Here is a 13763-nt window from a genome sequence, read left to right as displayed (position 1 = left end):
GGCTGCACGGAGCTTCCAAATCCTCGGGGAACCCAGGGCGTCATTCAGACACACAATGCCACAGTACCTTTAAGTGCCCATCCATGGTCCAGATAAAGTGATCGGGGACATTTAGAATGCAATTAGGTCGTAACTGTGAAGAGGCAGGGACGGAAATGTCACTAACGGGAAGTCTCAGAGGCAGAGCTAAAGGACAAAACTGCCCGTTCTCAGCAGACCCAGCCCCACTCCGACGGAAGCCATTGACTCACGGCGGAAGCAGGGGGTTGGAAAAGAAGCCAGGGGCCTTTGCAAGTTCTTAGAGGGACTCAGTGTTCTCTCTCTCCAGATCTGTCTGGTGTTTCGTGCTCGAAGGCCCGTGTCCAGGGCCGGCCAGCTCTCTCTGTGCAGGTGCTGACACTGCAGTGTTATGATGCCTGGGGCCTCACGGAGTCTGCTCGTGAGTGTGCGTATGTGTATCTGTGCATGTTTCTCTGTGTGTCTGAGTGTGCCTCAGTATGTGCAGGTGTCTATGTGCCTGTGAGTGTGAATTTGCACACGTGTCTGAGTTTCTGTGTGTATGAATGTGCACACGTGTATCCGAGTGCCGGTTCATGTGTGTGTACATGAATGCGTCTGTGTGTGCACATGTGTGGGAGGGCAAATTTCTGTGTGTGTGAGTGTAGGAGTCTGTGCATGTATCTGTATGTACACTCATACACATGTCTGTACATGAAGATATGTCTGCATGTGTGAGTGTGAGCTGTGAGTGTAGGAGTCTGTGCGTGTGTGTATGAATGTGCACACGAGTGTGTACATGAATGTGTCTGTGCGCATATGTCTGAGGGCTAGTTTCTGTGTGTGTAACTGTAGGAGTCTGTCCATGTGTGTCTATGAGTGTGCACGTGTGTTGGAGTGCCAGTTCATGTGTGTGCACATGAATGTGTGTGCGCATGTCTGAGTGTGAGTTTCTGTGTGTAGGAGCATGTGTGTATAAATGTGCACACGGGTCTGAGTGCCAGTTCATGGATGTGTTTGTACATGAACGTGTGTCTGTGCATATGTGTCTGAGGGCAAGTTTCTGTGTCTGTGAGTGTACGAGTCTGTGCATGTGTGTCTGAATGTGCACAGATGTGTCCAAGTGCCAGTTCATGTGTGTGCACATGAATGTGTGTGCATGTGTCTGTAAGTTTCTATGTGTGAGTGAAGGAGACTGTGTGCATGTGTGTATGAGTGTGCACATGTCTGAGTGCCAGTTCATGTTTGTGTACATGAATACATGTCTGTGCACATGTGTCTTGAGTGTGAGTTTCTTGGTGTGTGAGTGAAGGAGTCTCTCCATGTGTGTATGAGCATGTACATGCATCCGAGTGCTGGTTCATGTTCGGGTACATGAATACATGTGTCTGAGGGCAAGTTTCTGTATGTGTGACTGTTAGAGTCTGTGCATGTGTGTTATGAATGTGCACACGTGTGTGTACACAAATGTGTGTGTGCACATGTGTGTGTTTGTGTATGAGTGTGCACATGTCTGAGTGTCAGTTCGTGTTTGTGTACATGAATATGTGTTTCTGAGGGCAAGTTTCTCTGTGTGTGACTGTAGGAGTCTGTGTGTGTATGAGTGTGCACACGTGTGTCTGTACATGAAGGTGTGCCTGCACATGTGTCTGAGTACAAGCTTCTGACTGTAGGAGTCTGCACGTGTATGAACATGCACACGTGTGTGTACATGAACACATGTCTGCACACATGTCTGAGAGCTAGTGTGTAACTGTAGGAGTCTGTTCATGTGTGTATGAGTGTGCACACGTGTCGGAGTGCCAGTTCATGTGTGTACATGAATGTGTGTATGTGCACATGTGTCTGAGTGCAGATTTCTGCCTGTGTGAATGGAGACTGCATGTGTGTGTGAATGTGCACACGTGTGTCAGAATGCCAGTTCATGTGTGTGCACATGTGTCTGAGTGCAAGTTTCTATGTGTGTGAGTGAAGGAGCCTGTGCGTGTGTGTATGAGTGTGCACGTGTCCGAATGGCAGTTCGTGTGTCTACGTGAATGTATCTGTGCACGTGTCTGAGTGTGAGTTTCTGTGTGTGTGTGAAGGAGCCTATGCGTGTGTATGAGCCTATGTATGTGTGCACATGTGTGTACATGATTATGTGCACATGTGTGCAAGTTTCTGCGTGAGTGAAGGAGCCTCTGCATGTGTATGAGCGTGTACGTGTGTCCAAGTGCCAGTTTATGCGTGTGTACATGAACGTGTCAGTGCACGTGTCTGAGTGTGAGTTTCTGTGCGTGTGAATGTAGGAGTCTGTGCATGTGTGCCTGTGAGTGTGTGTGCCTGTGTATGCGTTTTCCACTGACCTAAAGGCAGGGGAGGACACAGAACTTCTAGTGTCCCACTGCGCCCACACCGGCGTCCATGAGCCTCGCTGCTCACCAACACAGTGAGCTGCCACTGCCCTCAGGGCAAAGTTCTCGAGATAAAAGGAGGGGGACAAGGGGCTGGGAGGGTGGAAAGCTGTGACCTCGGCACGTCCTGGCAGTTGGGGGTCACCTAAGGACAACGGCGGGAACAGTGGGAGAGATCGCACAGCCATGACCGGGGCCCCTTTATACACGTCTGGCCCCCACGGAGCCGAATCTTCACTGAGAAGTAAGGACGCTCTTGCCAGGACCCCAGGACACTTTGTAGGCACGTGTCTTCCCTGGATGGACACTGACGGAGGATGGAGGATGATCTCCCCTTGCATGGGCTTAGGATCTCTTGTTTTATGGCGTTGTTCGCGGGATGGCACGGGGGGGAGCCGCCTCGTAAACACAGTTCACAGAGACCCTGTTTTATATGTGGGTGCAAAGGGCCAGCGGTCGTCCCGAAGATAAGGTGGGGTGACACAGTCAGCCAAAGGGGCTAGCGCTCGGGGCCCCTGCGCTTGCTCGCAGAGATTTTCACGGCAGGCCTTGGTCCTCACACACAGGCTCGGGGTTTCACTCACATGCTTTAACCGCTCACTTTCCAAAGTGCAGTACCCAAAGCATGATCAGCTCTGCACTGATGTCACACTTAAAACGCATGTTTTCGGGCACCCAGGTAGCTCAGTGGGTTTAACGTCTGCCTTCCGCTCAGGTCATGATCCCAGGGTCCTGCTATCGAGCCCTGCATCCCCCCTGAGTGGGGATCTTGCTTCCCCCACTCCCTCTGCCCTTCCCCTTGCTTGTGCTCTCTGGTGTGCTCTCTCTTTGTCAAATAAAGAAATAAAATATTTTCTAAAAAATTAAATAAAATGCATATTTCTCCCCCCTCACCCTAGTTTACTCTTGTGCTCTGAATGTTCAGTGATTGCACAGATCTGTAGGATTCCAGTAAAACAAACTTTTAAACCCAACGTCCCTACTTGCCACCCAGCACCACATGTCGCTAGCACCTCGGCAGCAGTGATGGAACCCTGTCCCCTGTAAAGTCGCGGGTGCGGAAAGCCCGCGGGACCATATGTAAGGACTGGAGTGCCGGCCTCCCTGCGGTTCACAACCTGGAAAGCCTCCCCTTCATCTCTGTGTCCCATGCACAGTGACAAAACCGATGGGCGTGTCAATACTAGAAATCATGAGAATCCGGTCTAGATGCCTGGTTACGGAAAAGGCCGTCTCAACCTTGTCTTTCTTCCTCATCCTACAGTGCCTCGTCTTTGAAGACGCTCCCAACGGCGTGGAGGCGGCCCTTGCAGCCGGCATGCAGGTGGTCATGGTTCCAGATGGGAACTTGGAGCGACACCTGACGTCCAAGGCCACCGTGGTGCTGGATTCCCTGCAGGACTTCCAGCCCGAGCTGTTCGGTTTGCCACCCTATGTGTGAGCAGCCCGCTGTGCCTCCCTGGGCGTCGCGGTTGCAGCACCCACTCGGGTAACCCATGGCACCCGGGAAATCACCGTGTGAGGGGTCCTTCAGCCTGCGAGGCCGGCCTTCTGTCCCATGCGGGCTTGGCCTACCGTGACTAGTGCTGACATACCACAGCGTCCCAGCTGAGAGAAGGCAAAACAGAGGCAGCCACCAAGCCCTCATTTGCACAATCATACATCCTACGTGAATGATCATACGGTGTCATTGCACCTGAATAATCCATGTAGGCGTCATAAGCGGCAAATACACACACATACACATGCTTGTGTGTGAGTGCTCGGGCATGTATGTGTATATGCGTGTGTGCATCTTTACATGTTTATACATACACATGCATGTAAAATACTTCCTTTTCAAAGGCGGAATGAAATTATATTTGCATTCATTTCCTTTTTACTTTCTCTAAACTGTGGCTTGAAAATGTAAAACATGCATACGTATACGTATATGCTCACATATATGTGTATATATGTGTATGTACATATATGTTATATTTATCTTTTTCCTGTATGACTCTGCTGTCTTAACTGTTGTCTTAATGTGCCATAGCGGCTGGTACAACTGAGATTGCAGCTGTGTCTTGTTTGTAGTCTTGAGTGGAAAAGCCAGGTCATGGATGAGTCCTGAGAAACCGTCCTCCCTGTTAGCAAAATTGACCATCTTTCTGGCCCACACAGCCTCTCGGCACACCTCCACCCAGAGGCCCACTCTGAACCATACCGTCAGTAGTTTGTTCTCAGTGTGAACATACTGTGGCCTGTACCTCACATCATCAGGCACATGTCTACACTTGAGGATGTGCTTTCTACCTCAAAAAAAACCATCCTCTTTTCTAAAAACTGTTAGTTTTCTAACACAGCCTTTGTGCAAATATAATCTGAATTCGGAATACATACCTAGTGTGACCAAGAGCCTTATTAGCACGTTTCTGGGATCATTTACCCGATGTTAACACTTTGATGATGGACCTTTTTTTTTTTTTTTTTTTAACTTCTTTTACTTTTTACTAGATTTACTCACCCTTTTGCGGTGGGAACATTGAGAAAGGCATTGGAATATGGGAAAAACAATCCTGGCACACCGTGCCTGCTGGTGTGTCATTGCTTGTCACAGAGCTAATTTCCATGTGGTGGAAAAGTCATGATAATGAATGCGAATGTGCCCATCCTTGGTCGTCTGTTGATGCTTGCCTCCGGCTGTTGACCAGTTTTATATCCGTTCAGCAAATTCATTTCCGCATTAGTCCTCGCCAGTGTGTATGGGTCTATTCTGTGAACTCTCCGTCAAACTGGTTGTAACATCTTACTGGATCCCTCACCAGTTAATTGAGTTGAATAAAATCCTTGACATCAGTTCGCATTATGTATGAGAGTTTGATTTTACTTTTTTAAAAAAAATTATGCTTGAACAAATGTAAAACAAAAATGTGACTCGACTTTTTTTCTTTGGAAGCCAAGCAGCACTCATATTGTAAAATGGCATTTATGCATTAGTGCCCTTGTGTGCAGCAAACGAAAGATCTCCCCGAGATGATCCCTTGTTGGATTTGATATCTCCCTTTAATAAAACATGTATGTTTTCTCATCTTCCAGCCATTTTGTATGAGAAACACAAAGCACGCTCATGCATCTCCCAAACATGTAACTGTAGATCAGTGTACACTTTGCTCTACAGTAAATTTGAGCTCAAGTACATTGTTGTTACAACCAAGGCGAAACTCTTATTTTGTTGTACAAAGGAAAATAGTGATGGTTGGCCAAGCCGCACATGTTCTTTCTTGTTCTCCTACCTCAGCCTGATTGACCCAGTGCCTCTTAATGATGACATCCCACTAACAACCCGTCGATTTCACAGAGGAATAATAGTAATGCCAATTTAGACCCGGATGACTCCTGCCGAGAAACTTTAAAGAGACATTGTGGTTTCTTAATGCGTTTAAAGACATGCAGGGATTAGTGGCTGTTACGTGATGTTGCCCTAGTGGGCGGCTAGCATGTACCCATCCCCTGCACCTCCTTTGGAAGCATTTGGTACTGATGACAGCCCCTGAGAGGCGATAAAATCAGTCTCTTCTTAATTCCTCTTCAATGAGACATGCACAGCACTTTTAGGAACAAACTAATGACTATGTATTAGGGTTCTTCCTTCCACCCAATACTCCCTCAGTTGGAGTTCAGCGAGCCGTAGAAGAGAAAAGGACGTCTGGAAGACACTTGCTTTACCCGGGAGAGACTTGCCTTATCAAGACACATGGATCATTTCTGCTCTGCAGCACTGCTCAGTGCTTAGCCATTGAGGTTCCTGTTTCTTTGAATATAATGGTTGGACGCTAGATTTGCCGTGCTTCGAATGGTGTTACCTATTCTTAAAAACACATTTGCACGTGATAACCAAGTTTTATAATAAAAAAAATGCATACTAACTCCTCTGCCTCACATTGTGTACGCTCTCCTGTTCCACAGGAGTTCAAACCTTGGCCTCGTGGAGGCTTTCTGACCTAAGTCTGTCCCCAGCACAGCAAAGGATTTCAAATTAGGCAGAGTTCGATTTTCTATGCATCTTTTGACCCAAGTGGATTTTGAAGGACCAAATAGTTAGCTCTCTCTTCCTGGTTCTCCACGGAATGACAGGTGCCTGACACAAAGTGTTTTTGGACACTGTCAGACTATCCCATTAGTATTAAGGCATCGCATGAAAGCATTGCTTTCTGTAGACTAAAACCCATGATTGCCAAATTCTATGTGCATTGCTCCAACATCGCATATGAAATGAGTATTTACATTAAACGATTTGCAGTTTTTACTGTAATGTTAATAATAAATTTCTCTAGGACATAAAAATCATAAAGAACTATTCAAATATCCTAATGTTTTCTAGTTTCTTTTTCTTTTTTTATTATTATTTTATTATTTTTTGTTTTCTAGTTTCTTAACAAGCATGAAGCCTCGGAAACATGCCATCAAATACATCGACTTATGAAAATCCTTGACAAAGGGATGGGGAATTAATATATAATGCAAAGTCACTTAAAATGGCATATTTTCAAAATCCACTCTAGGAAAGAGTGGGTATGCATTTGATACTCAACGTCGTATTAAATTATGCATAGACATTTAACTAAACAGTAGTTATTTTTCTGTAAGTCACATCAATTCTATACTTGGTGGTAAAAAAGACATTCCATATAAAAGAAACAAACCCAGTTATGAGTAAACTTCATTGTTCTAGAAATCATAGTTAACAAATAATGGCATTGAGTGTTTACATAGATGGGTTTGATGAGGACAAATTATCTCAGTAATTGGTCTAATCATCGTTTCTCTCACCACTTTTTAAAGCCATCTTCACTGGGTATTGAATTGTGGTTTGAGATTAATTACCTCTTACCCTTTAAAGATAGAGTTTCTATTATCTGACTTCCATCGTTTTGATTAAATTATACCAGTTATTGGTCCTGTGTTTGAAAGCAACCTGTCTCTTTCCTCCAGCTGTGGTTAGGATTTTGTTCATGGTCTTTGGCCTTCCCGGGAATGGCTTGCTATGTTTTGATCTTGTGTGAACTTTGTAGATGTCCCTGAGTCTGTGGCTTTTACGAATCTCTAAACTTCTCAGTGATCACCCAGATTTTCCTCTTGGGGTCCCTTCCATATATAACCAAACAGCAAGGGTGAAGTCTTGGCAGTGCATATTATCAGTGCGTCATGCCCAAGCCTGGGTTGTGCCGCCAAGGAGAAGGCTCAGGGATGGGGAGCTTGAGTGAGCTGGCAGGGCAGGTGAGGAACCAGTGCCAACGGGGCCTTAGGGAACACTTGGAATCTTCATGATGAGCACACACACTTAAAAAGGATTAGAATTCTCACTTGGCCCAGAGGCGAGGAACAGTGATACCAGCCAGGAGGAGTCAACCACCCAGAGTTGAGTATACCAGTAGTCAGAAATCCAGAGAACCAAGACAGCCAAGAACCAAGGGATCCGTAGAGGCCCCAGGACAGAGCCATCAGCAGAGCCTGTGCTCCTCGTAAGAACCTGTCCTTCACCTCTGCTCTGTGGGTGCATGTTCTGTGTCTTTTCTGAAGGCAAAACCAAGACCCACTTGACTCCTGTAGAAAGGCGCTTACCTTGAAAAGAAAGGCAAAGAGCCAGATGCTGAAATATGAAAAACTCATGGAGAACAGTTTTAATTAGGATGAAGTATTCACATATGCAGATCACTTGAAAATTGCAAAACACTCTAAATTTCTGCATAAACTAGGTCGTCTAGCCATTTGTTGAGTGCTCATCGTGAGCTAGGCACTTTTTATTTATGAACGTACATCCTTGCCTTTTGCTTTGCCCTTTTTGCTCTCTCTGCCCCATGTAGTGGCTGAGAATACTCCCAGCTTCCCCTCTCTTACCTCTAAGGGTTATGTTACATAATTAGGTTATGTACCCCAAAGGCCACTCGCTTATGAAGCGGCGGGGCTGAGGATCGGGGTCGTAAGTTACACGTGCTTCACACTCCAGAAAATGTAGCTGTTCCCAACGTAATTATCGTCAACCATAGGGAAAGAAATACGTTTCCTTGGTAGTTAGAATAAAAAGGATGTTTGTCGTCCTGTCGACACCTTCGTGGCGTAGACCCAGCCCACATGTGTGCTGCCAGGGAGCAGTGAATCCTACGCTTAAGTATCTTCTCTACTCACATTGTCGGTGGCCGCAGAGAACACATGCCTGACTTAGCTGCACTAGCAATTTGTATCAAGAAAAGTACTTGCTTTAAACAAGTTTGAGATCCCCTCTAATTGGGAAAATATTAAGGGCCTTGGACGCTACCGCTTGTCTATGTATGAGACAGCTCCCTCATTACTTTGGTCTTTGGTATTCTCAACCTACCTCCAGAAAACACTGCAAAATGTCATTCTTGAGTGTCCTCTCGTTGCAGGTACTTATCAGGCGTGTGTGTGATGAGCTGTTTGTTCTCTGCTGATGCTCTTACTGATGCATAGTCATGTTGATGAAGCAAGTTGTTAGCCGGTTCAAGACTGGAATGGAGTCAACAAAGTTTGCGAGTGCTTCCAGCCACAGTGCAGGCCTCTGAAAATCATCCCTTCCCTCGGCCCCCAGCTCCTCAGGAATAGTGTATGGTTGTTCCTAGGGAGGGTGTTGTTAGGACCTCTCAAGGATTAAGACCTGAGGCTTTTCACCCATCACTCCCCTCCGTTAAGACCATTTCCAACACCAGTTCTATTTCTCGACCTTGATTTCTTTCCTCTCAGCTGCCATCTGGTGGTCCATCCCACCACCACCACCCCACTACATCCAGGGAGAACTCGCCCTTAGGGTGATAGAAGTCACCAGCCTTGTGCCCCTTGCCTAAATTCTTCCCAGGGCCCCAGCAGTGGTCCCAGAGACAGGCAAATCGAGTCCTTTGACAGCGCCTGAAGACCCGCATGCTATCTACTCCTTCATGGTAGCTGTGAACGCACACCTGCTTTTCTCTGGCCAGAATCTCCTTGAAGGGATAGCTCAACATGTATCCCAAGAGTTGGAAGGCAGAAAAAGTGCCACTCAATTCCCCTGACTGTTTTGTTTCCCAAGAATGTAAACCACATAAACGTGGTCCAGACTCCTCCGTGCAACGTGTAATTCAGTATGAGAGACATGGTAAGAAATCACACACGTGAAGGTGCAATTGTAAATTGTCAGAAACACTGCAGAGTGAGAGAAGAGGATATAAGAATAGCAGGGTGCACCTAATTTAATTTGGGGCTTACAGGGTCGAGAAAGGGGGCAGCACTCAGCGCCTGGCCAGTTTCTGGAAAAGTACAATGTATGTTGTCCATACAACCCAGCAATCCACTCTTGGGTGTCTGCTCGAGGGATGTGAAAATGTCCACCCACACAAACACCTGTACACAAGTGTTCATAGCAACCTTTCTCGTAACCATCAACGGAGGAAAGTACAGAAGCCAGCAGAAGAGAGAGGTCTTGGTAGAAGCTGGCTCTGTGATGAAGTTTCACAAATTCCAATGTTATTGGCACTTCTTACCAACACCCACATGTTGTTCTAGTTAAATTGTATAAAAGTACCTTCCTGTATTTCTAACCAGTTATGTAATTTGGACAAATCATCAATGGAGATCTCCATGTGGAATTCAGAGTACGCCCAATAAGTCAATGGAGTTTGTCCATTTTCTGGTGTAAAATATGTGCACTTTTAAATAACATTAATATACTTAGTGATGCGTGATGTCGGTAAGAAGAATCTACAGAGGTGACAGTGGGAAGAAGGAGCTCAGATCACTCCGTGCTTTATATTTTATTACTGTTGACATTGTGGTTCTGCAGTTTGGCAAGATAAGGCAATACCCAGCTAGGAGGAAGCTGCGTACCTTTTGGGGAGCCTCGGTCTTTGTAAGCGAGGTGGTGCCCCATGAAAACTGGTGGAAGGGGACTGGCTGTGGCACCTAGGAGAACCCTAAGAAGCATCTCATGAACGTGAAGGTCAACCTTCCAGTGCTGCTAAGAGACCAAGAAACTTCAGGACAGAGGACAGACATGGGGTTTGGTTATCTGTCCTTGCACTGATCAGCTCAGGTGACTGGTGGAGGTCAGAGCAGACTACAGAAGAGTAAAGTGAAGCAGAGACCATCAGCACAGAAGACTCATGAGCAATTGTGACAATCGGAGCAAAGAAATAGGGCTGTCACTATAGGGCAGGAAGGATCCAGGAGGGAGTTCTTTGTGTTTTTGGGAGTTCAGGGTGGAATGAAATTCTGAAAGCAGAAAGAGAGCGAGAGCTCAGCTCCAGATGCTGGGGATTCTCATGAAGAAACCTTAGTTTTATCCTTAAAGGTAATGAAGACCCGTCGGAGATGCACAGTTTCCATTTCTCTTTCAAGAAATGAGGCCTCCAGGACAGAGGGAAGGAGAGAAGAGGCTGTGAGTCTGGCTTGGTGGAGGCGAGGCACAGAGGAAAGGATTCCCCATGAGTCATGGTGGCATTTTCCCCCTAAAGTCCATTTAACCCCACACATCCAACCCAGCCCACCAGCTGAAATTCTCTCCCACTGCCGTGCTCTCTAGATCTTGAGATGCGGCTCATCGGAAGCGATGTTTGTTTACAGCTCCATCAAGGGAGCAGCCACAGGCTCCCATGATTTAAGCACCCCTCAAAATACTTCCCACCTCCCACATCTCACTTCCTGCACGGAAGGGAGCTCATTCCTGCTGTCCAGTGTTCTGCAAAATTCCATGCTGACAGTGTCAAACGTGTCCCCTAATCCCCTTGTGAAAATGCAAATACCCCTAAGAACGTGACTCCCCTCTTAACCTCCTTAATCAGACTGCTTCCTCCTCCTTTTTCGCTGAGCACTGCTCGCTGGAAGGAATCAAATTTTGATGCAGGAGCGTGGCTAGTGAAGGGCTTTTGAATAGGAAGCTTGGGAGCGGGGGAAGTAGGTTTGAGTGGGCACTTCACAGGATGAAGACAGGATGAGGGAAATAGGAGTCCAGATAGGAAAGGGGAAAAGAGAGATGCCACAAGGTAGGCCAGGGTCACAGGAAGGGGACGACCGTGGGCATCCACCATCTTGCTAGTTCTAGCTCCTGTGATTTAATTGTCGGGTGCAGGAGGTGAGCGTGCATATAGCGGCACGCAGTTAGGAGGCCCTCATCCGAGCTCCCCGGAGCCTTTCTTGAATATCACAGGAGCCCGGCAACATTCTTTGTGGTCTAGTAGTGCACGCCCGCTACTGTGTGCCCAAGCAGTTATTTTTCCTGGAAAACTCAGCACCTGCTGTCTTCTCTGAAAACTCAGCAAAGCTCCCACCGCAGGCAGCACAAACACAGCAGGATCGGGTTCTGAGACGTGCGTGCCTTTTTATGGGGATGTGTCCCAGGGCACTGTTTCCGTTTGTGTCCAGCCCTGCAGCAGCACACATTGAATTCATCTGGCTCTTCCCAGTGGTGGGCATAGATTGGGTCAGGAGGTCGTGTCCTAAAACCACTTCCTGGAGTAGGCTCCAAGCTCTGGGGTACCACAGATGGCCACGGCTGGGGCTCTGAAGATGAGGGTGGTTTCATACTGGATCAGTTGTCCTGGGAAGTAGAGATGGGCCTGATTCTGCTGCCTCAGTTCATAAAAAGACTCTTGTCTCCAGCCCAGTGCCCACAGATGCGGTTGTTACCCGGAGGGCAGACAGTCACTGTTGTGAGATCTCCTCCATGCTGAACGTTCAGCGTCGTTCAGACAAAATATTAAAATGGGCGGTGTCCATGTGATGTCCCCTGCTATGCCTCAAGCCCTGTCCTTACCTGTGTAGTTCAGAGACAGCTCACTGATGGAAAGAAATCTATATGCACCTTTTAGGATTGGAATGGTTGGTCTTCCCAGTCATGACCCAAACCAGATGGTGGCTTGGAGAAGATGTCAAAAGAGAAGCATTACTCTGTGCTATTTTCTCCACTTACCAGAGTCCAAATTTTCCTAGAAGAATGCCAATATTGTACCCTGAAAGTATACACTTACCACAGCAGCACCCATAGAGATAAAGTGTCTGCACTTGCCACTGGGTAGTCATTTCCACTCTAACATCATCACGCATGTTTTAAGAAAGTCCTGTTGGAAAATAAGCTCATAAATATCACATTAATTCTGAAATAAGCCTTGATAGTGACTGACTCAAATTGGCCATCCTTTAAAATAAAGGGAAGGGGGGGAGATGATGCTGCATTAGAAAAGAGGAACAATCAGAAGAAAGAAAAATATTCATCCCAATGGGTTATGGAGCTCTGAGTCAAACACAGGATTTATTTATCCTTTTAAATGTATGAATTTTTTCTCCTAAAGTTGCCTTTTTACTTCACTATAAATCCCATATGCCATGAAATTCCTAAGTAACATTAATTTCCACCCAACAATAATGGTATGAATTTTGAGAATTATGTTGGTCTATTTCTCGATTTTGATTATTATCTGTACGTACTGAGCAATGGTAAGGGGAAGAACCCTCTTCCTTTTAAACCTTCTATGTTGTTGAAATACATCAGTTAGTACAAGCAGAGGTATCAAAACTATTATCTTTGTTTAATCCTCTTTCCAAAATCACACTTCACCTAATTTTAACTCTATTTCAAAGGTGATCCTAAGCACTGCGAAAATAAGCAGCAGCCCCTACGTGTTCACTCTTGGGGGCTCTCAGGATGATTTATACAACAAATCAGAATCCCTCTTCTTGTATTGCCAACATCAGTCATGCGCCCCAGATGGATCCTTCCCTGCTATTTCATGTAAATATCTACTGTGCTCATCTGGGCCAACAGACTTTTTGCACAACGGCACATCGAGCTCAAACAGGGAAAATGCACTCTGTGGGCAAAATCAGAAGGAGATGGAGAAAATAGAAGTTAAGGTAAAAAGAGGGGAAAAGTATATCCTTTAGCAAGTTTTGATCAAAATATAGTAGAAAGAAATAGAATGTGGGTATCTAACAATCTAATTGTTTGGAATTAAAGACAAGGATTTCTATGGCTTATATAGCATCCATCTGATTGAGCTAAAATTTTCCGTCGGGTTTCTTCCTATAGCTCTTCATCATCCCTCATATTTTTTAGACGGCCCATAATAGCATCAAGAAGTGCATCATGGCTCTCTTAGACTGTTCTGTGTCCTATATCCGCGACTGTTTGAACATATGTTGTTGGATATTCTCTTCAAGTCTTCTCTCTGTGGTGTTGAATTTTGGGGGAAGAAAAAAGAAGACTGGATTGGAAGAAAGGGATGACTTTCAATTTCAAATGGTTGTATACACGTAGGTCGGTTTTGATTCTTCTATGAAACCAACCCAAAGTAGCCCAGAGACCAAGAGACAAAGAAATGTTATCTTTGATGAAACTAAAAGGAGACT

The 13763-nt window shown here is 46.0% G+C and overlaps 1 protein-coding gene across 3 annotated transcripts in view; it reads left to right on the top strand.

Moving 5' to 3' along the window:
• The window catches only part of PUDP (pseudouridine 5'-phosphatase), a 142102-nt gene that overhangs the window by 75356 nt on the left and 52983 nt on the right, over positions 1-13763 (top strand). Inside the window, exon 4 of one of the 3 annotated variants that reach the window (XM_055337429.1) lies at positions 3655-5228. The exons of the other annotated variants lie outside the window; for them this stretch is intronic. Coding sequence (XP_055193404.1) covers positions 3655-3831 — 177 coding nt within the window. The 3' untranslated portion in view covers positions 3832-5228. Of the gene's footprint in view, positions 1-3654; positions 5229-13763 lie in introns of those variants that run through there. 3 annotated transcript variants of the gene reach the window in all.

The sequence above is a fragment of the Nyctereutes procyonoides genome, unplaced genomic scaffold (genome assembly GCF_905146905.1).
Source record: "Nyctereutes procyonoides isolate TBG_1078 unplaced genomic scaffold, NYPRO_anot_genome, whole genome shotgun sequence".
In the NCBI taxonomy this organism is placed as follows: domain Eukaryota; kingdom Metazoa; phylum Chordata; class Mammalia; order Carnivora; family Canidae; genus Nyctereutes; species Nyctereutes procyonoides.
This window is presented reverse-complemented; position numbering and strand designations above follow the sequence as displayed.